Source organism: Scyliorhinus canicula, chromosome 17 (genome assembly GCF_902713615.1).
Source record: "Scyliorhinus canicula chromosome 17, sScyCan1.1, whole genome shotgun sequence".
In the NCBI taxonomy this organism is placed as follows: domain Eukaryota; kingdom Metazoa; phylum Chordata; class Chondrichthyes; order Carcharhiniformes; family Scyliorhinidae; genus Scyliorhinus; species Scyliorhinus canicula.
This window is the reverse complement of record NC_052162.1, coordinates 23,919,514-23,941,177: the sequence shown is the minus strand read 5'-3', so window position 1 is coordinate 23,941,177 and position 21,664 is coordinate 23,919,514. Positions and strand designations below refer to the sequence as shown.

General features: G+C 49.4%; 1 protein-coding gene and 1 long non-coding RNA gene across 2 annotated transcripts in view; both read left to right on the top strand.

Moving 5' to 3' along the window:
• LOC119952422 overlaps positions 1 to 21,664 on the top strand; it is a 49,443-nt gene that overhangs the window by 6,932 nt on the left and 20,847 nt on the right. The window lies entirely within an intron of this gene.
• Positions 1,835 to 2,255, top strand: LOC119952421 (late histone H2B.L4-like). The gene has a single exon (XM_038776162.1). The coding sequence runs from the start codon at positions 1,835 to 1,837 to the stop codon at positions 2,219 to 2,221; it is 387 nt and encodes a 128-aa protein (XP_038632090.1). The 3' UTR covers positions 2,222 to 2,255.

The window sequence follows — 21,664 nt, the reverse complement described above, 5'->3', positions numbered from 1 at the left end:
ATATGCATGACCTCCTCCTGATCAGCCATTTCGCCAGCTGCAGCAGGAGGCCACGCATCTGACTGTAATAAAGCCACAGTTGTACCAATCTGAGTCTTTCGTATAATTGATGGTGCATCACCTACCTCCTTTCGCGTGGGCCCGCTGTAGGTCTCCGCCATGTTGCTCGGCGCCGGAGCGGAGACGGCAACCACGTGCATGTGCCGGCCCGGTGACAGCTGTCGTGTGCATGTGCGCAGCACTCCGCCGCTCTGCTGGCCCCCTGAAGACTGCTGAATTACTGGGCCAGGAGGCCCGTTGCCGTCGGCGTACACCACTCTGGTTCTTACGCCGGCGTCAACACGTGGCCGGGGTTTCGGAGAATCCCAGCCAAAGGTCTTTACGCTTCAGCACCCCCGTCACATGCCAGGGATCCTGCTCCCAGGGATACCCGCAAACTGCCCGTTAGCCAGAGTTTGTGCACTCTGACGCAATTGGCCTAGAGTCGGTCACATGGTCCCTGGAAGGGGCCACGCTATCGCAGAACAGGACCAGGTATACCAGGTGTCACTTGGTGAAATGACAACACAGGAATACGTCCATGTTTAACAGCGGAAGAAGCTTGCCAAAAAGAGAACTTAAGATATCCTATAACCAACAGATCAGATCAAAGCTCTGTAGTCCTGCCACATCCAGTTGTGAATAGTGATGGATAATTAAAACAACTGACAGGAGGAGGCGCCACGAGCATTAATATCCTCAAACTTGGTGGAGCCCAAGGCTGAGGCATGTGCAACGATCTTCAATCAATTTAATTCACTCCATATAACATCAAGAAACAGCTGAGCACACACACAGCAAATCTTATGGGCCCCTGCAACATCCTGGCTGTAATGTTAAAGACGTGCTCCAGAACTAGCTGTTCCCTTAGCCAAGCTGTTCCAGTACAGCTACAACACAGGCATCTGCCTAACAAAATTAACCACGGTGGATTAAGAAGGCATCTCACCACCAGCTTCTCAAGAGCAATTTGGAATGGCCAATGAAGCCTACATCCCTTGAATGAATAAAATAATATAAAATTGCCCAGGTAGGCACTGTCCACAAAAAGATGAATAAATCGAATCTGGCAAATTACCAATCAGTTTACCATTGCCAACAAGAGAGAGAGAGAGAGACCAGCCATGTTCCCTTCACATTCAATGTCATTCTTATCATTTAATCCCCAACTATTAGTCAACATGGGTGTGATGAATGGTATTAATAACTGCCGTAAACGGTACCTGACCTTTAATGCCTTGCCCCTTTAAGAGGCTTGAAACCCTGGGGGACTCCGCCTCTGGCTACGCCCCCAGGAAACGGTATATAGGATAAGGCTCCATGTGGTGAGCACACTTCTCTCGGATGCTGTTCAGTTCTCTGTAGATTAAAGCCTTTTGATTACCGACCTCGCTCTCGCGTCGTAATTGAGGGTGCCTCAATGGGACATAGGTTTAAGGTCCGTGGGGCAAAGTTTAGAGGAGATGTGGGAGGAAGGTTTTTTTAAGCAGAGGGTGGTGAGTGCCTGGAACATGTTGCCAGGGGAGGTTGTGGAAGCAGATACATTAACAGTGTTCAAAAGACATCTTGACAAACACATGGATAGGATGGATACACAAGGAAGGGCTGAGGGTTTTTGGCAAAGGTTGGTGTCATTAAAATTTTTTTTTAGAGTATCCAATTCATTTTTTCCAATTAAGGGGCAATTTAGCGTGGCCAATCCACCTACTCTGCACATTTTTGGGTTGTGGGGGCGAAACCCACGCAAACATGGGGAGAATGTGCAAACTCCATTTTTTTCTGGGTGAAACTGAAGATGGCTGACGAGAAGAAATCAACATCGAAACCAGATTCCAAGAAGGGAGCCAAGAAATTCATTAAGAAACCAGCAGTAAAGGGCGGAAAAAAGCGGCGAAAGTCGAGGAAGGAGAGTTACTCCATCTACATCTACAAAGTGATGAAGCAGGTTCACCCCGACACCGGCATCTCCTCCAAGGCCATGAGCATCATGAACTCGTTCGTCAACGATATTTTCGAGCGTATCGCGGGTGAGGCTTCCCGCCTGGCCCATTACAACAAGCGCAGCACCATCAGCTCCCGGGAGATCCAGACCGCCGTGCGCCTGCTGCTGCCCGGGGAACTGGCCAAGCACGCCGTGTCGGAAGGGACAAAGGCGGTCACCAAGTACACCAGCTCCAAGTAAAACTCCACAATGCACTGAAAACCACCCCAAACACAACGGCTCTTTTAAGATCCAAAAAAAAAAAATAAAGATGCATGGCATTAAGGGTAAAGTAGTAGCATGGATAGAGGATTGGTTAATTAATAGAAAGCAAAGAGTTGGGATAAATGGGTGTTTCTCTGGTTGGCAATCAGTAGCTAGTGGTGTCCCTCAGGGATCCGTGTTGGGCCCACAATTGTTCACAATTTACATTGATGATTTGGAGTTGGGGACCAAGGGCAATGTGTCCAAGTTTGCAGATGACACTAAGATGAGTGGTAAAGCGAAAAGTGCAGAGGATACTGGAAGTCTGCAGAGGGATTTGGATAGGTTAAGTGAATGGGCTCGGGTCTGGCAGATGGAATACAATGTTGACAAATGTGAGGTTATCCATTTTGGTAGGAATAACAGCAAACGGGATTATTATTTAAACGATAAAATATTAAAGCATGCCGCTGTTCAGAGAGACTTGGGTGTGCTAGTGCATGAGTCACAGAAGGTTGGTTTACAAGTGCAACAGGTGATTAAGAAGGCAAATGGAATTTTGTCCTTCATTGCTAGAGGGATGGAGTTTAAGACTAGGGAGGTTATGTTGCAATTGTATAAGGTGTTAGTGCGGCCACACCTGGAGTATTGTGTTCAGTTTTGGTCTCCTTACTTGAGAAAGGACGTACTGGCACTGGAGGATGTGCAGAGGAGATTCACTAGGTTAATCCCAGAGCTGAAGGGGTTGGATTATGAGGCGAGGTTGAGTAGACTGGGACTGTACTCGTTGGAATTTAGAAGGATGAGGGGGGATCTTATAGAAACATTTAAAATTATGAAGGGAATAGATAGGATAGATGCGGGCAGGTTGTTTCCACTGGCGGGTGACAGCAGAACTAGGGGGCATAGCCTCAAAATAAGGGGAAGTAGATTTAGGTCTGAGTTTAGGAGGAACTTCTTCACCCAAAGGGTTGTGAATCTATGGAATTCCTTGCCCAGTGAAGCAGTTGAGGCTCCTTCATTACATGTTTTTAAGGTAAAGATAGATAGTTTTTTGAAGAATAAAGGGATTAAGGGTTATGGTGTTCGGGCCGGAAAGTGGAGCTGAGTCCACAAACGATCAGCCATGATCTCATTGAATGGCGGAGCAGGCTCGGGGGGCCAGATGGCCTACTCCTGCTCCTAGTTCTTATGTTCTTATGTTCCACACAGACAGTGACCCAGAGCCGGGATCGAACCTGGGACCTCGACGCCATAATGCAGCAGGGCTAACCCAAAAGGTTTGTATCATGACCGGTACAGGCTTGGAGGGCTGAAGGGCCTGTTCCTGTGCTGTATTGTTATTTGTTCTTTATTAACAATAACCAGCCCCACTGAGGCTACAGAATAGGTTTGAGGTTGGGTACTCTGAGATAAGTGACTTCTTGGCTCCCCAAAGCCTTTCCACAATTATGGATCAGTCAGGAATGTGATCAGAATGACTTTGAATGTGAAGGGGACATGGCTGGTCTCTCTATCTAGGGCAAAGCTACTTTGTTGGTTATCCATTCATCATCATTGCACCAAGTCTGCAGTGTGTACAAACTAACAAGATATATTTCAGCAATTCTCCAAGACTTATTCAACAGCACTTTTCAAACCCACAGCCACTGCCATTTAGGAGAAGGATAGCAGGCACTGAGGAACACCACCACCTCCAAGTTCAACTCCAAGTCACCCGATCTCCTGATTTGGAACTATATTGCTTTTGTAATTGCTCAAGAAGGTCCATTTACAGCTTCCTAAGGACCGTTAGGGATGGGCAATAAATGCTGGCCCCTCTGTGGGTGGGCTCTCCATACTGCAGGCACAATCAGAGAGCCCGCAGCCTTGGAGCCTTTGAGAGATAGACACTGATGAGGTAGGTTAGAATCCAAGGGTGCCTCAACATGGAGGTGTCCTCACTTGGCTGCACAGCAGCAAAGATAGAAACAGAAGCTCGGCTAACAGATAGATTGGGGATTGTGTTGGGTACTCTGGATCCGTGGAGACTGCGTTTACCTCAGCAGTAACACATACAGGCTACCAACACTTGAAATAGTACAACACTATTTTTTTAAGCTAGGAACTGTTGAACATACTTTCACTGTGGGTCGACACTATGTTAGATTAAACTGAAGACCTATGCCTATCCTGACCAATCTAGACTATTAGCACATGGTGAAGGTTTGTGCTACAAGCTGTGAGCTCTGTCCGTCTCAGAGGCTGCATCCCGAATGAGCGGGAAAACTAGTGCCCTCTGGCTTTATAGTGAGCGTGCCCTAACTGGTGATTGGCTGCTGTGTTGTGTGTGTTGATTGGTCTTGCAGTGTGTCAGTCAGTGTGTGTCTGCACCATTATATACTAATGTGTATATTATGACAAGGGGCAGCAGGGTATCGCAGTGGGTTAGCACTGTTGCCTCACGGCGCTGAGGTCACTGGCTCGATCCCGGCTCTGGGTCACTGTCCATATGGAGTTTGCACATTCTCCCCGTGTTTGCGTGGGTTTCGCCCCACAACCCAAAGATGTGCAGGATAGGTTGATTGGCCACGCTAAATTGCCCCTTCATTGGAAAAATGAATTGGCACTCTAAATCAAAAAAAAAGAAAAACAAAACAAAAAACAGACTGTTTGGAATGGAGGGGAATCCCTTCCACTGGACTGAGATTAGCCGCTAATGTGATTTTTGATGCTTCAGGCACTGTCAATGGGGCACGAGGTGTTCAACTTCAGTGGCCCAGGCCTGCCACAGGGAGCTGTTTCCATTGAGCAAGAGCTCTTGCACTTAACAGGGACCCCACTCCACTGGAGCAAAAAGCTGGCAGGATAACAATAAAATGCCCTTACTGTCTGCCTACATGGAGCAAGCAGTCTATACAAATCCCAGCCCAGTCATTGGAAAGCTTCCCAGTGGCAGGAATGTATGGGGGTATGCTACCCTGAAATAACACACCTAGATCCACCTTCATCAAAGCTGCCATTACAGGCCTCGGAAAACTCAACCCATTTTCTTACAGAATTCTGAAAATTATACTGGTGATCTTTTCATGACTATCGATGGTTGAGTTATAGTGAGCTAGAGATTGAGGAACTAATTTTCTTAGCCCCGTGGTGCAGGATTGGAGCTGGGAGCAGTGTTTGAGTGGCAGAGGGGATGATGGCTGGTGGGGGGGGGGGGGGGGGGGGGGGGGGGGGGCGGAATAGGGGCCGTGCCTGCCCAGCTTTCTCAATATTTCTGCTGCCAGGAAGTTTTCCTGGGGCAAGCTGCCGATAGGATCGACTGCCTGCTCCACAGACATGGGCAGCCAATTAAGATCATTAAGAACCTGTTTAGGGCACTTTTACAGCTTTGCTAGTATTTTGCCGATGGAAGAATGGATCCCTTTTCACAGCTGGAGGCTGCCAACTCAATGGAGTTGGCTCCCCTGCTTCAGGTCAGAGAGCCATTGGAGCCAGAGACTCTGAGCAACAGGTAGAATGGACTGCAAACGTGGTCCAAATGATTCCAGCGGATGGATAGGTTTCCCCTCGGCTCTGGGGCCTAACGGGGGCTTCAGCCCTCATAACCTTTTATTTGCACCCAGGCCTCTGAAGCATCCATGTTGTGGCACGCTCAAAGTCCTGACCTATTTCAGAAATGCCCGCCCTTCCCTGTAGCGCTGTCAAGGCTCAAAGCTGCCAACTCTCTGATTGGGTACTGAAATCCAGGGGAGAATCCAGCCTTGAAAATCTATTGGGAAGTTTAGATAGTTTATATATAGTTAGCTGAGTAAATGTGTGATGGCATATATACCGTTCAACAGTTTTATTCATCATGGAGTACAACAGGGCGGCACGGTGGCACAGTGGTTAGCATTGCTGCCTACGGCGCTGAGGACCCGGGTTCGAATCCCGGCCCTGGGTCACTGTCTGTGAGGAGTTTGCACATTCTCCCCGTGTCTGCGTGGGTTTCACCCCCACAACCCAAAGATGTGCAGGTTAGGTGGATTGGCCACATTAAATTGCCCCTTAATTGGAAAAAATGAATTGGGTACTCTAAATTTATAAAAAAAAAAAAAAAATCATGGAGTACAACAAGGTTTACAATTTATATATCCATCAATTACTTGCCATTAATTTTGCAACATATGAACCAATTTCGTTTCTCCAAATCCAAAATGCCAATCTATTTTTTTTCTTTACAGATGCGGAAAGATACAATGGATATATTTATAAATTAAAGTATCCCATTGACTGATGGGTGGGATTCTCCTGTATCCGGCGGGGTGGGGTGTCCCGGTGGGACGGAGTGGTGTGAACCACTTCGGCGTCGGCCTGCCCCAAAGATGCGGAATCCTCCGCACCTTCAGGGGCTAGGGCGGCGCCGGGGTGGTTTGCGCTCCGCCGGCCAGCGTGGAAGGCCTTTGGCGCCATGCCAGCCTGGGCTGAAGGGACTCCGCCGGCCGGCGAGAGTCCGCGCATTCGTGGGTGCGTCAGTGGCTGCTGACGTCATCCCTGCGCACGTGCAGGGGTCACCTATACGTCGGCCATCGCGGAGGGTGACATGGCCGACGTGTAGTAAAAGAATGCCCCCACGGCACAGGCCCGCCCACAAATTGGTGGGCCCCGATTGCGGGCCAGGCCACCGTGGGGTACCCCCCGGGGCCAAATCACCCCGTGCCCCACCAGGACCCCGGAGCCCGCCCACGCCACCAGGTCCCGCCGGTAAGGGACCTAGTCTGATCCACGCCGGCGGGACCGGCAAAAAACCAGCGGACTTGGGCCCATCGCGGGCCGGAGACTTCGGGCAGCCCCGGGGCCCATTGAGTCGCACTGGTCCCTGCCATTCCCCGGGGCGGGCGGCGCGACCCACGGCTCGCCGACCTTTGGAGAGCCGGAGAATTCGGCGGTCGGCGGGGGGCGGGATTCACGCCGACCTCTGGCAATTCTCCGACCTGAAGGGGGGGTCGGAGAATCCCGCCCTATATCTTAGACAGTCATAACCTTGTCTTATGAAGAAAGGTTGAGGGAGCTGGGGCTTTTCTCACTGGAGAGAAGAAGGAAGAGAGGTGACTTGATAGAGGTGTACAAGGTGATGAGAGGCATGGATAGCCAGAGACTTTTCCCCAGGGTGGAAATGGCTGTCGCGAGGGGACATAATTTTAAATTGATTGGAAGTAGGTAAAGGGTAGATGTCAGAGGTTGGTTCTTTACACAGAGGGTGGTGGCTGCGTGGAATACACTGCCAGCAGAGGTGGTGGAATCAGAGCCATTTAAGCAACTCTTGGATAGGCACATGGACATGTGTAGGTTAGGTTGATGGTAGAATAGGATAAATGGTCGGCACAACATCGTGGCCCGAAGGGCCTGTACTGTGCTGTACTGTTTTATGTTAACATTATTGACCAATAAATTTGGAGCTTATGGTCCAATCATTTTATTTTATTTAACCTTTATTTAGCCAAGTGAGTCAATTGAGAATTTGACTTGGCCAAGAGGCTAATGTCACCGCAACAGAATTACACAACAAAACAATTAATTTAAACACTAAAAAACAATAAAATACAAATTAACAGCAGAAGAGAATTGACAGTTCAGCAAGTACAAGTGTCAATCAACAGAGCCGTCACCCTTCAGCACCAGATTAGAGGCACTATTTTAGACAAACTTCCCAAAGTTGTCCTATCAGAGTGGAATGCTTAATAGAAATGACAGCGACATACAAGACAGGGAACCAGGAAAGACACAAAATAAAAATGAGACAAGTGTCACCTGAGACCTTGAGGCATTCATCAGTAGAATGAATATCCAATCAATGGCAGTGGGATTTCAAAATAGAATAATTCAATAATTATGCCTATAACATTCAAGGGTTTATTGAATCTGAAAATGCTCCTTGTCCTTATGAAGGAGTGATGTTATTATTCATAGTTAAGCTAGGCAAGCCTGGTCTCCAAGCAACAATAATTACACAATGCTCTGGCGAAACAATGAAAATATATTTTATAACGAGAGAAATAAAGAAGTGTGGTGATTAGGATTCAGATTAGGATACATTCAAATGCAGAATGGACTGTTTGACATCACTTAGAAGACGCCTGTTCACTTTCCTTTAATGAATAAAGGTTAGGTAGCAGGATTCCTCGTTGGCTGACGCCATAATCGGGAAAGGCGATTGGGCGGAGAATCGGGTTTGACTCCAAAATTGTGGCAGTCGCTGTGTTCACACCAAATCGCAATTCTCCGGTGCCTCAACAACGGCGTCAATGCGTTTCACTTCACTGTTTGCATATCATTAGCGGGTCTAACCTGGTATTCGCCGGGGCCTCTGCAAGTCTCCACCTCCACTGGGGGGAATTCCCGACGGCGAGGTCCACTTGTGCTTTTAAAAATCAGGAAACAGACGCCGTAGCTGATGACGGAGAGAAAGAGGTAGAAAATGCAGAGGCGTAACCACGGGCTGCCGGTCCTGACATTGGCCGGGCTGGTGGGGCAGGGGGACCTGGCAGGGCCAGGGGACGTGAAACGAGTTCTTGGGCTGGGGTGACCCCCCCATGGGACTGGGGTGGTATCCAGGCATGGAACACTATTGCCATGGGCTGCAAGGCAGCCACCTTGCTGCGCACCCCACTGACCACTGAGCAGGGCCGGTGGTCCTGCAGAATGACATCGGCCATATGAATACCCCTACCCCACTACTCTGCACTCCAGCCCCTACCCCACTCCACCACGCCTGCATCCCACACTCCACCACACCACACCCAACCAGCCGGCACCTGCCAATGGGGCATCAAGTAGCCTGCCCAAGGACAAGCAACAGTAGCTCCTACAGGGGGGTGTCTGGCAGGGGCCGCAGAGCGTACTGCTGGCCAGAGGCCCCCAGGGTTCCAACGGGGCTAGGGGTATGGGGATGTGGTGGGGGGAGAGGAGGGGGACATGCGGGGCAGGGTCTGAAGTGCTAACTGGGGGCACCGTGTAGTCCCTTGGACCTGGTTAGGCACAGGAGTACGCATCATGCTAACATGTCAGCCTTTCACCCTCTGCAGTCACCGGATATTGTAATACAACCAGCAATGGTGGCCTTCCTCCACGTCGCCGCAGCCCTGTGGTAAGCAATGCGGCTGTATGAGCTGGAGCTGCTCGAGGAGCTGGAAGCTGCAGCAGCGGAGCCTGCCCTAGAGGAACAGGAGGCAGCCGCCCAGGACTGAGAGGCAGCTGCCAAACAGGCTGGGAGGAGGAGGAGGAGGTGCGAAGCAGGTGCCGCATGAGGCCTCGCGTGTGCCGGCAGCGCCTGTCATTCGAGGACCTGCTGGACCGGGCATGGCGCCGAAGACTCCGGCTGAGCAGGGAGACAGTGCGACATATCTGCTGGATTATGATGCAACTGGCACCGCAGGGGAAAGGGGGAAGGCCCCTACTCCCGGTGGCCATCAAGGCGACAGTCGGCTTGAACCTCGATGTCACAGCCTCCTTCCAGGCACCGAGTGGGGCCCTGTCCAGAATCTCACAGTGCGTGTGTGCATCCATGCTGACCCAGAGGCCCCATTTGCCCTGTCGGCACACTGCATCCACATCAAACTCAACATGATGCCTGGGCAGTGGGGTTCGCCACCATCGCTGAGATGCTCTGCGTCCACTGGGTGATTGATGGGATGCATGACAGACCTCTCGACACAAACTGAAAGGAGTTCCACTCAATGAACGTGCAGCTGGTGTGTGACCATGAGCAGCACATCATTCACATCTGCGCCTGATACACGAACAGTGTGCATGACACCTTCATCCTGGCACTCTCAACGATTCCTGACTTCTTTGAGGCATAACCCCAACTGAGGGATTGGCTCTGTGCAGCAGGGGCTATCCACTGCGGTCGTGGCTGATGATACCTATCGAGAGGCCGCAGACCATTGCAGTGACCCGCTACAACGACGCCCATGCAGTGACCAGGGGAGTGATTGCACGATGCTTCGGCATCCTGAAGGTGCGGTTCAGGAGCCTGGACCACTCTGGAGGGGCCATCCAGTATAGCGCTGGGAAGGTCACCCAGATTGTGGTGGCCTGTTGTGGCCTCCACAACATCGCGCAAAAGAGAGGCAATGTGCTGGAGGAGGAGGATGAACTCCAGTCCTCGTCCGACGAGGAGGATGTGGGGGTGGCTGGGGGACGGGGAGGAAGGTGGACAGGGCATGAGACCCAGGCAGGCACGGGAGGCCGCGCAACATATGCGTCAGGGCCAACGCACACGGGACACTCTAATCGCCTCCAGGTTCACTAACTAGGGAGGGGGGGGACTGGTCAGGGAGACAGACACCATATCCCAACCCCCCCTCCCAGCCACCGTCCTGCCTGCAACACCCTCCAGGATACATATTTGCCGCATTATGGAGTGTGGGCCCTGGGTTGGCAACGGGTATGGCCCATGGGATGGAGGATGATGACAACCCGCTCTGCGATGAACTCTGGTGTCCCGTATCGTTTGACAACGTCTGACTCCTGCCCACGGTAGCAATTCCCACAGTCTAACTGGGTGATCCCTGATGTGAGCTTTCCAGTCGATCACGCGTTCCCATCGATCCCCTGGGCTGGCGGAGGTGGGGATGTTGGGGTGGGGGGGGGGGGGGGGGAGGCGTTGCCGGTAGGACACTTGAGCTGGCGGCAGAGGGGGAGCAGGTGGGGAATGGGGGTGGGGGGTGGGTGGGCAAACGTTGGGGGTGGGCTTGGCCCGGTGCAGCCAGCGCTTACAATGTTGGTGTGAAAACACATTCTGGCACCTCAGAACTCTTCAGCGCTGCCTCCACAAGATTCTGCAAATCCATTGGCAGGATAGACGCACCAACATCAGTGTTCCTGCACAGGCCGACATCCCCAGCATCAAAGCATTGGCCAACCAGCTCTGCTGGGCAAGCCACATCACCCGCATGTCTGACACAAGTCTTCCGGATCAAAGACTCTACTTGGAGTTTCGATATGGCAAGCAAGCCTCAGGAAGGCAGGGCTGTCGCTTCTAGGACACCTTCACAGACTTCTTAAAAAAGTGCAACATCCCCGCCAACAACTGGGAATCCCTGGCCCAATACCACAGGAGGTGGAGGAAAAGCTTCTGGAAGGAGCTGAACACCTCAACGTTCATTGCTGAGACTAAGCTGAAGTCAAGTATCGACAGCGAAAGGTGTGCGTGACGACCCGGAGATCCCACCCACCTACTCCTCCAACAGCTGTCTGCACCATCTGTGACAGAGCCTGGAGGTTGTGCATTGGATCCTCAGTCACCTGAGAACTCATTTTTAATGTGGAAGCAAACCATCCTCGATTCCAAGGTATGCCGAAGGAGAGGAATGCAGTTGGCACTGCTGATTGACTTACATATCAGATGGGCCTTCGTGAAAATGTCCAGTGGCATAATAAAATTAGAAATGTTGCCTTTACAGTCACTGACAGGACAACTCCCCGATAAGAAGGATTGATGAGCCACATCCCTTTACCGCTTCAACTACATGCAATTGGAGCAGATCCAGATCAGGCAGATCTGAGTTAAGGTGGTGGGGTCAACGGAGAAAATTTACAATGGGCATTTTTTAGGGTGCCCTGTTGGTGCCGACCATCTTAACCAGCTAAATTTAGGTGGATTTGTGTGGGAAAAACCAGAGCCAAATCTCTCAGTCCAGGCGAGCCAACAAGACTGGGATCTTTCCAGTTGTACAAACAAGGGACATCATCGGTATTATTTAACAATATTGCCAGTATATAAACTAGTCACAATCTCACGTGTGCAGTTAGAATTTTCAAGGTCCCATTCATTTCAAAATAGCTATTATGTGCAGTAAATGCCAAGTAAATAAATCATAGCGGGAATGCAAAGTTTCTGCAGTTCCTCATTCAGTGTCCCACTATCAAGGGACTGCTAAAATAAAATCAATCCAACCAATTCTCATTTGACCTCTGAGATTCGGCACAACTGAGATATATTTGTACTCTGGTGGAAAACTTAAAACTCTGTTTCGAAGCAGCATCGATGTTTAATTCCCTTTAGCTTTCTCTTTCTTTCCCCTCTCCCTACTGATCATGGTGTACTGTCTTCGGTACAATTTGGATGGTGGCAGCCTTCCATGTAAATGGCAATGTTGCATGTCTGAGGCTAGACTGAGAAGTGCTGGTTTCCTTTGTTCTTTCCACCAAACCTCTAGGGTAATTCTGGCAGGCATCTTTTGCAACAGTTGAGGACAAGCCTAGGCACAGTGTAAGAGAATGGTACACAAACAGCCTTAAATGTGCCCTCAAATTGGAGCTAATAGCCTACCCGAATATTGCCAAATGGGCTAATGCTAGTTAAACCATGAATGTTTATAAACATTCCTTTCCAATGGTAGGAAGCAAGTTACCACGACCAGAGGTGGCTCATTAATGAAGGTGTAAGATGCCCAATATCTTATCTAGATCTGCATGTGACCCTGATGATAGCAAGCCCTGAGAAGATAAGGAACAAACAAGTGACCTGGCTTATTTAGGTGGTGATGCTTCAATTATTTTTTGAAGTCAGCAAGCATGTGTGCCGTGTTTGGCATCAGGAAGGCTGACCTCGTCTAAGGCACAGATCATCTGACTAGTCAATTGTAAGGAGGAGTATTCTTTGCAAATTAAGCTTGTAATGACTGAGTGTAAATAGAGGGCGGAATCTTACCAAAAAATGGCAAAGTGTCAGTCCTGTCGAAAAAATCGTCAGTGGGATATCTCATAAAATCTTGAGCCTCTTAGAAAAAAAAAGTGAATGGCCGTAGTTAATGTGGTCACTCTGGCGAGGCGGAGACTCTTAGAGCCGGGAACTGGCTTCAGACAGCGGTGGTGGTGCGTTGCCTTCTTGAACCTCTGCAGTCCTTGAGGTGTATGTACACCCAAAAAAAAAACAAAAAAAAAAAAAATCGCTTATTGTCACGAGTAGGCTTCAAATGAAGTTACTGTGAAAAGCCCCTAGTCGCCACATTCCAGCGCCTGTTCAGAGAGGCTGTTACCCACTGTTCTGTTAGGGAGGGAATTCCAGGATGTAATAATACTAATCTTTATTATTGACACATGTAGGCTTACATTAACACTGCAATGAAGTTACTGTGAAAAGCCCCAAGTCGGCATACTCCAGCGCCTGTTCGATGTTGCCCCAGCGACAGTGAAGGAACGGCGATATATTTCAAGTTAGGGTGGTGAGTGACTTGGAGGGGAACGTCTAGGTGGTGGGGTTCCCAGGTATCTGCTGTTCTTGTCCTAGATGGTAGTTGTCGTAGGTTAGGAAGGTGCTGTCTAAGGAACCTTGGTGATTCACTGTAGTGCATCTTGTAGATGGTACACACGGCTGCCATTGTTTGTCGGTGGTGGAGGGTTTGAATGTTTGTGGAAGGGGGAGCAATCAAGCGGGCTGCTTTGTCCTGGATGGTGTCAAGCTTTTTGAGTGTTGTTGAAGCTTCACTCACCCAGACAAGTGGAGAGTATTCCATTACACTCCTGACTTGTGCTTTGTAGATGGTGGATAGGCTTGAGGGGGCCAGGAGGTGGCTTATTCGCCACAGGATTCCGAGCCTTTGATCTGTCCTGGTAGCCACAGTATTAATATAGCTAGTCCAGTTCGGTTTATGATCAATGATAACCCCCCAGGGTGTTTATTGTGGGGGATTTAGCGGTTGTAGTGCCATTGAATGTCAAGGGGCGGTGGTTAGATCCTCTCTTGTAGGAGATGGTCATTGCCTGGCACTTGTGTGGTGCGAATGTAACTTGCCACTTGTCAGCCCCAAGCCTGGACATTGTCCTGGACTTGCTGCATTTGGACATGGACTGCTTCATTATCTGAGGAGTCGTGAGTTGTGCTGAACATTGTGCAGTCATCCGCAAACATCCCCACTTTTGACATTACGGTGGAAGGGAAGTCATTGATGAAGTAGCTGAAAATGGTTGGACCTAGGACACTACCCTGAGAAACCCATGTCCCCCCTCAGTCTCTACTGTTCCAAGGAAATCAAGCCCAGTCTATCCAATCTCACTTCATAACTAAAACTCTCCAGCCCAGGCAAAATCCCAGTAAATCGTCTCTGCATCCTTTCCAGTGCTATCACATCCCTCCTGTAATGCGGCTTTCAGATCCTCACACAATACTCTAGCTGTGGCCTAACCAACATTTTATGCATTTCCTGCATAACTTCCCTGTTCTTAAACTTTATGCCTTGGTTAATAAAGGCAAGTATACCATATGTCTTCTTAACCACTGTATCCACCTGCCGCCAAGGTCCCTCTGATCCTCTGTGCTTTGCAGAAGTCCAAAAATCTTTATTTTTGCAAATTGCTTCACAGCTCCAGGGTCCCAGGTTCGATTCCCAGCTTGGGTCACTGTCTGTGCGGAGTCTGCACATCCACCCCGTTTGTGCGTGGGATTCCTCCGGGTGCTCCGGTTTCCTCCCACAGTCCAAAGATGCGCAGGTTAGGCGGATTGGCCGTGATAAATTGCCCTTAGTGTCGAAAATTGCCCTTAGTGTTGGGTGGGGTTACTGGGTTATGGGGATAGGGTGGAAGTGTTGACCTTGGGTAGGGTGCTCTTTCCAAGAGCCGGTGCAGACTCGATGGGCCGAATGACCTCCTTCTGCACTGTGAATTCTATCTATCTATAAAACATTTCAAGATAGCCATCACAGAAAGTCTACTGAAATTCAAATTATCTACATTGATCATGTTGCACTCTGGGGTGCTTCAATGCAATTGTGGTAGATGTAATATTTGCTGCATACATTCAATGCGAATCATACAGCCTGAGGGGCTCTACAAAATGTTCGGCCTGTCAGCGTACTTAGGCTGAAATGTTTTGGACATGCAACCTTTCAAATAGCTTAACAAACACCCACCTGAAAGTTTAAACAGATTGGAGTCTCACCATAACAGAATCACAGTTTTGCTACCTGGTGTAGTGAGTAACATCATTCTTTATTATATGAGCTCACTCAAATCAGGAATACACTTGATACTTTATAAGAGTGGGGAACAGAAAAGGGCAGTCTGGGTTGGTGAATCAATATAAGTGGTGCAATGGCCATCATAAACAAAAATGTACCAGTCGTGATAAAAGCCCTTTTGTATAAATGAGAGGTTAACTGAAGATTTAGATTAGGCTAAAAACAAGCTTCAAAGCAATGTGAACAATAGCTAACTCTGTAAGATTTACAACCCAGAAGCCTCAAATTGGAGAAACTCTTGCAGGGAGAATTTGAACCGTTGGAAATTCAGGAGTTTCAAGCTCAGGCAGAAATTAAATGGCAAACAAGAACTTCAAATCGTCGATCTGTCTTTGAATCATTGAATGGTTACAGAACCAAAAGAGGTCATTCAGCCTCACATGCCCATATGTCTCTGCGACAGTGAATTTAAACTTCTGTTGGGTTGATTCCCTGCCCGCAACCCTCCAAGAACATCTCCAAACCTGAGCTCAGGGCCGAGACTTGGGCTACATGCATGGCACTTACCTGGATACTCCCCCAGACAGCTGTAAATCAGGTCCAACAGCTGGATAACTACACAACTGAGCCCCACAATTACCCACCAGCCATTGGACTACCCTCACACCTGACCCGACTACTCTCCCCCACCACCCTTTGTGCACCTAATTATCCCCCACTTAACCCCTGAATACCACCCCTCCCCAGACCACCCAACCACTGCCACCAACTGCCCTTTCAAACAACTGACCGCCCTACTACACTCCAACCACCTGACTACCCACCGACCAGACACAACTACCCCCCTGACAACCTGACCACACTACCGAACCGACTTGACTACTGCTCCCAACTGCCCAAAACAACTACCCTAACCCATCACGTTCAGGCTACCCCCATACACCAGAGTACACCCTGTCCCAAGCCTATTACCCCCGCACTGCAAATACCCGATTACTCCTAATCTGATCAGACTACCCCAAATCCCTCAATTACACCCTCACCCAACCCAATGCCCCGACCGCACATTTGTCCCCCCCCCGGCCAGACCTAACTACCACTCTGACCACCCAAATACCCTAAACTACCCCACTCACCCAGTTCACCCACCTACCCATTCACTCACTCAACCTCTCACCTATTCATCCATTGACTAATTCATCCACTCACCCAATTAGTCGTCTGATCAGTCATCTATTCACTAATCCACACTCATTCATGAAATGAATCTTTTGCTCCGGAGTCGAATTGCAGTGGCGGCTTGGAAAGCTGGTGTGGGTGGTTACTCAGCCGGATTGCCGGCTTTTAGCTCATTATGTATGCATAGCCATGCAACATCTCGAGGTGGGGTGGGCGGAGATTTGTCTGCCCTGCCATTACCTCAGCAGCTCATATATCCGGGTGACAAACATAAACTGCACCCACACACATTCAGTCTCTGTAGCCCAGGACTTGTCATGGCAAGCACCATAATGGCCCCAAGGAGAGAAGCGTGGAGTGTTCTGTCCACATTCAGTCCATATTCCAGTGCGTTGAGATCACCATCGGAAGGTGGTCCAGGTGTTCGTGCCAGATATATGCTCAAACCTGTTCACCATTGCTTCGTCCATGAGAGATTTCCAGCAGTAGCTAGACAGGAGGGGGACAGGGCACCTCAATCTCCCCCCCAGATGCTCCTCCTCAAGGAGTAATAGAGGGGGACTGTCAGCCAGACAACCTGGGACTAACCACTCAGGACTCTACTGGGCTGTCCAAGTCCCCTCAGCCTGTGATCCTACCAATTCCAGTTCCTCAGGCTGAGGAATGTGCACTCCCCACTCGGCAGGAGAGCCAAGTTAGGCCGGGGCACTCCAGGCCTCTGCCCTCCAGAGGAAACCTTCCAAGGTAAGTACAGACAACAGGGCAGAGCAGTCAGCAGGCTGCCTCCACCTCTGCTGTGGATGGCCGGGGAGTACCTAGATGCAGTGGTGGGGTGGAAAAATTAAGATATTTTGAGAGCACAAAGATGGCATGGGTGTTGACTAACTGTAACAGAAAGAGCACATCTGTAAATGTATTGGGCACGGTTTTCTGGCCCGTCTTGCTGAAGGCGGCCCCTGCGGAAGGATACCCGGTGGCGGGATGGGTAAGCCAGGCAAAACACCGCCAGCGGAATTGGATCATCCCACCAGAGGCCAATGGTGAACCATCTCCGCTGCCGGAAAATCCTGCCCATTGTGTTTCCCTGAAATTATCATTCGGTGAGTGAATGGATCTTGTATCTGATGCAATGCTCAAGGTCAGAGAAGTGTAACTGCTGCGCCCCCCCCCCCCCCCACACCCCCACCCCCCACTCCCCCATCCCTCATTTATCTCTTATTGTGTGCTTGAGTTCTATAGTGTTTCACGCCATTAAAGTGCATCACAGTTATTTCCACAGCAGCGACATAACTAAAACATGTTGCTCTAACAACGTGGTGGTTGGGCAATGCACATCTAAGACTTGCGTCAGAGTGTCATAACATGTGGCTGAATGAGTATAGGTTTTGCAGTTATGTTTATTCTCTTACTGATGCTGCACTGCTTCACCTGATGAAGGAGCGACGCCATTAACTTGGTGTTGTGAGACTTCTTACTGTGCCCACCCCAGTCCAATGCCGGCATCTCCACATCATGGCACTGAAGAGTGGTCAATGTGGATCTTACAGGCTGGAAAGGCAACGCATGTTGGAGACATTCTAACTCATAACATCTTTCAATGGCCTCCATGTGATGTCTGTCAGGTTTGAGTGTGGGTAACAGTTCACGTAATAGTCGGGGATCTTAGGCGCTCATGGTGGCCTGCAGTGTGACGTCATGAACATGCGTACAGCTAGATATCATCCCTGTAGTTCCTGTTTGCCATTGCGTGATGCAAAGCTAGCACCTGGTGACTCCTGACATGTCAAGACCACAGGTGGTGAATATTTAACGAGGAGGAGTCAGCTCTGCACCAGACAATCTGGCTCGCGTGGCTTGACATAATCTCTGAGCCAGCTCTCCAATGGGCAGACTGCATGGCAATCTGATTATTACAGTTCCATCAGTGTGCCAGCACGCCGGGTGCATATCTGAAACTGCTGGATGAAAACGTGGAGGCCTCAGATCGCATCAGAGTGACGCATTGCTATATCTTTTTAAAACTACATTTTTAAAAACGTTTTTCACTTGATAAAACACAAAATAACAAGCAAAAAATAAACACGTTTACGTACATAAAAAAACCCATAAAAAACGCCTTACAAAATTGTAAAGACTTATGGACCTTGCAAAGACATATAATTCTCAACATCCCACCTTGAGCCATATATTGTCCATATTGCTGCCTTAACCATTACCCCCGACTACTTTGGCCTCCTTGTTCCTCCCCCAACAACATATATACTCACATGAACCCCAAATAACCATAGTGCAGGAACATCCCCAAACAATCCCTTCCCATCGGCACCCATTAAAATCTACTCAACCCTTTTGATTAAGTCCAAGTCCTCATTCCTTGACAATAGCCTCCACCTCCTCCGAGGTCTCAAAAGTTAATCTTTTAGGGCAGTACGTGGCGCAGTGGTTAGCAATGGGACTACGGCGCTGAGGACCCGGGTTCAAATCCCGGTCCTGGGTCACTGATCGTGTGGTGTTTGCACATTCTCCCCGTGTCTGCGTGGGTTTCACCCCCACAACCCAAAGTGGTGCAGGTTAGGTGAATTGGCCACGATATATAGCGCCGACTTCGTCCTGCTAAAGGCCTCTTTGCTTGCTCTGCCCCGACATCTTGATAAATCCGGATGTTTCTTCCTTCCCACCTCAAATACCGGTTCTCTTTGACCATTTCAGGACCCGCTCCTTCTTCCCGATGTTATAAAAATGAACTATTACCGCCTGGGGTGGCTCCTTCGATTGAAGCCTCTGTCGGATTATTCAATGGGCTCTATCCAGCTCATCTGTTCATCCCCCATAACAACTTGGCAAACATCTGGGAAAGTACTCTGACGGCCTCAGGCCCTCTGCTCCCTCCAGAAACCTCATGATCCTGTGGTTCTTCTGTCTCCTGGACTTGTTCTCCCGGTCCTCAACTTACGCCCTCAGGGCCTTATTCCTCTCCTCCACCATCAGTATCTCAGCATCCAGCGAGGCAATTTGGTCGCCACGTCGCAACAAGATCCCTTCCACCCATTTCAGCTCTTTCACAGCCTCTGAAGTCCTTCCAAACTTCTCCCTTATTGAGCCCAGTGCCTCCTTGAGGATCTCCATCATCTCCTTGCTTTTCAAAATGTTGACCAAATTGTTTTTCAACTTCGTGCACCATTACCCCAGTCAATGGTTCCACTTTGATCGGAGTGGCATCTACCCTCTGAAGCACTCTGTGGCCTCTGAACAGGTGTCAATATCCACATTTTTTGCAGGTAGCCTTTGTCACTGATGAGCCAACTCTGGAAACACTGAGGACCCTCATGGGTCTTGTGTAGACTTGCATGATCTACTTCTGGTGGATAGAGATCAGCTGAACATCACATTGAGAGAGTGGAACCCTATTCCATTGATGAATTGTAATGACTGCTGCCAGGGAGCTCTCAAACCATGGGTATGCAGTCGATGGCACCCTGCACCCGTGGAAATCCAGAGATCGCTGCGAATCACACTGTACTGGCAGCCTGGCTGGCTTTATCCAGGGATAACTGTCTGTAATTGTGTGACTTACTGAATGGGGCATCGATAACCTCTCGGATGCATTCAGGAGCAGACGATTGTGGTATTCCTGGAATGAACCACTTGCAAAAATGTTGAGTATGGTGGTCACCTTTAGGGCCACTGGCAATGGACGGCCTCCCAGTCCCTGTGCATCAGCTAATCGCGAAGAATGTGGCAAATGTGAAACACCACATGCCTTTTCAAGTGAAGGTATCTAGGGCACTGATTCTCGCACATCTACAGGTATGGAAAACATCTTTAGTCCACCCTTGGTTGAGCCTCTGTGGAATTGGTCTGTTAGGCTTAGATTCTGGGTCTTCAAGAGGTCCTGCTGACCCATGTTCCTCAGGGTAAAGCTCTTCACTTTGCTCTGACCGACAGTGACAAGTCCTTCTTCTCCTTCTCAGCTGCCTGAGAAAGACATGGAAAAGTCATTGCTACTTACTCTATCAGTTCTGTACTCTTCCTTGTCTCCAGAGAACATTGATCAGAGACATGAACAGGACCCTGCAATGATCACTTTCCGTTGTCAAGCTCAGAGGTCATTGTTAATCATAAAATCATAGAATTTGTAATGCAGAAGGAGGCCATTCGGCGCATCGAGTCTGCACCGGTCCTTTGGAAAAAGCACCCTATTTAAGTCTTGTTGCCATCATTCCAGGAATTTTATCCCCAAATTATCTCTTGCAGCCTTTGCAAAGCCTTAAGGGTCACAGAGAATGCCACAGCATTCCCCCCTCCCTCAACCCCAACAAATAAAATGCTCCAGGCATGATAGCACATTTACAAAGGGGGTAGGATCTGGATGAGTGCAGCCAGGCACCGGCATCCTCAGTCAGGTCTCTGTGAGGCTGACTCATTCAGATTAGACTAGATCCCAACCTTACACTAATGTGTTAACAGTCATTGTTGAGGCTACAAAACCTCAGTCAGCTGCAATGTGGAGAGGTCTTTGGAGCTTTATGCAAATACACTTTAACCCTTGCCCCTTTGCACTTGGATCCTTGTGACCTTTATGGCCGGATGAATGCCCAGCGAGTAATGGAAAATATTCTCCAAGGGCTTGCTGGGTTGTTTGTCTACCTGGACAATGTGTTCATACAGGAGCCACCAAGAAAGAGCATCTGGGCAATTTGTAAGAGGCTCTCTGATGGATCTTCAATGTGGGTGGGCGCCTGAAAACAGTCAAGTGCGTTTTCCAGGCGAAAGCAATCACATACCTTGGATACTGCGTTGATAAGAATGGATTGCACCCAATGAAGGAAAAAGTCTAGAGTATCAAGGGAGCCCAAATATCTAAAAACACCAGCGAGCTGGCGGCATTTTTGGGGCTCATCAGTTATTATGGGAAGTTTATCTTGAACCTGGCTACTCTGCTGAGGTTCCTGCACGCGCTACTGAAAAAAAAAGCCATCTTTTCCCAAGTTTAATTTTCACCTTTGTCATTGCATCGGGTGTAGAAATGGCATGGCTCCGCTTCTATTAAAAGACCAGCTGTCAACAACACCCCAATGACCATCTACCTTCCTGGAAGAGGACCAAGTGCACATTTCCATCCCTCTATTCAATCTCCTTCCGCCCTCTCTGATCCTGGATCCCTTCGTGATTCTTGTTGCCGTCTCTATCCTCTCTCCTGAACCAGTTTCTGTAGATGTCCGAATGCCTCATGTCACCCTGACGCCTTCCCACCTTGGGGCCCAACACACAGTCACGTACTGAGACCATGAGACCATCGAGTGCCTGTTCCCCGCCTGCAGGCTGCAGATCTCTCCCC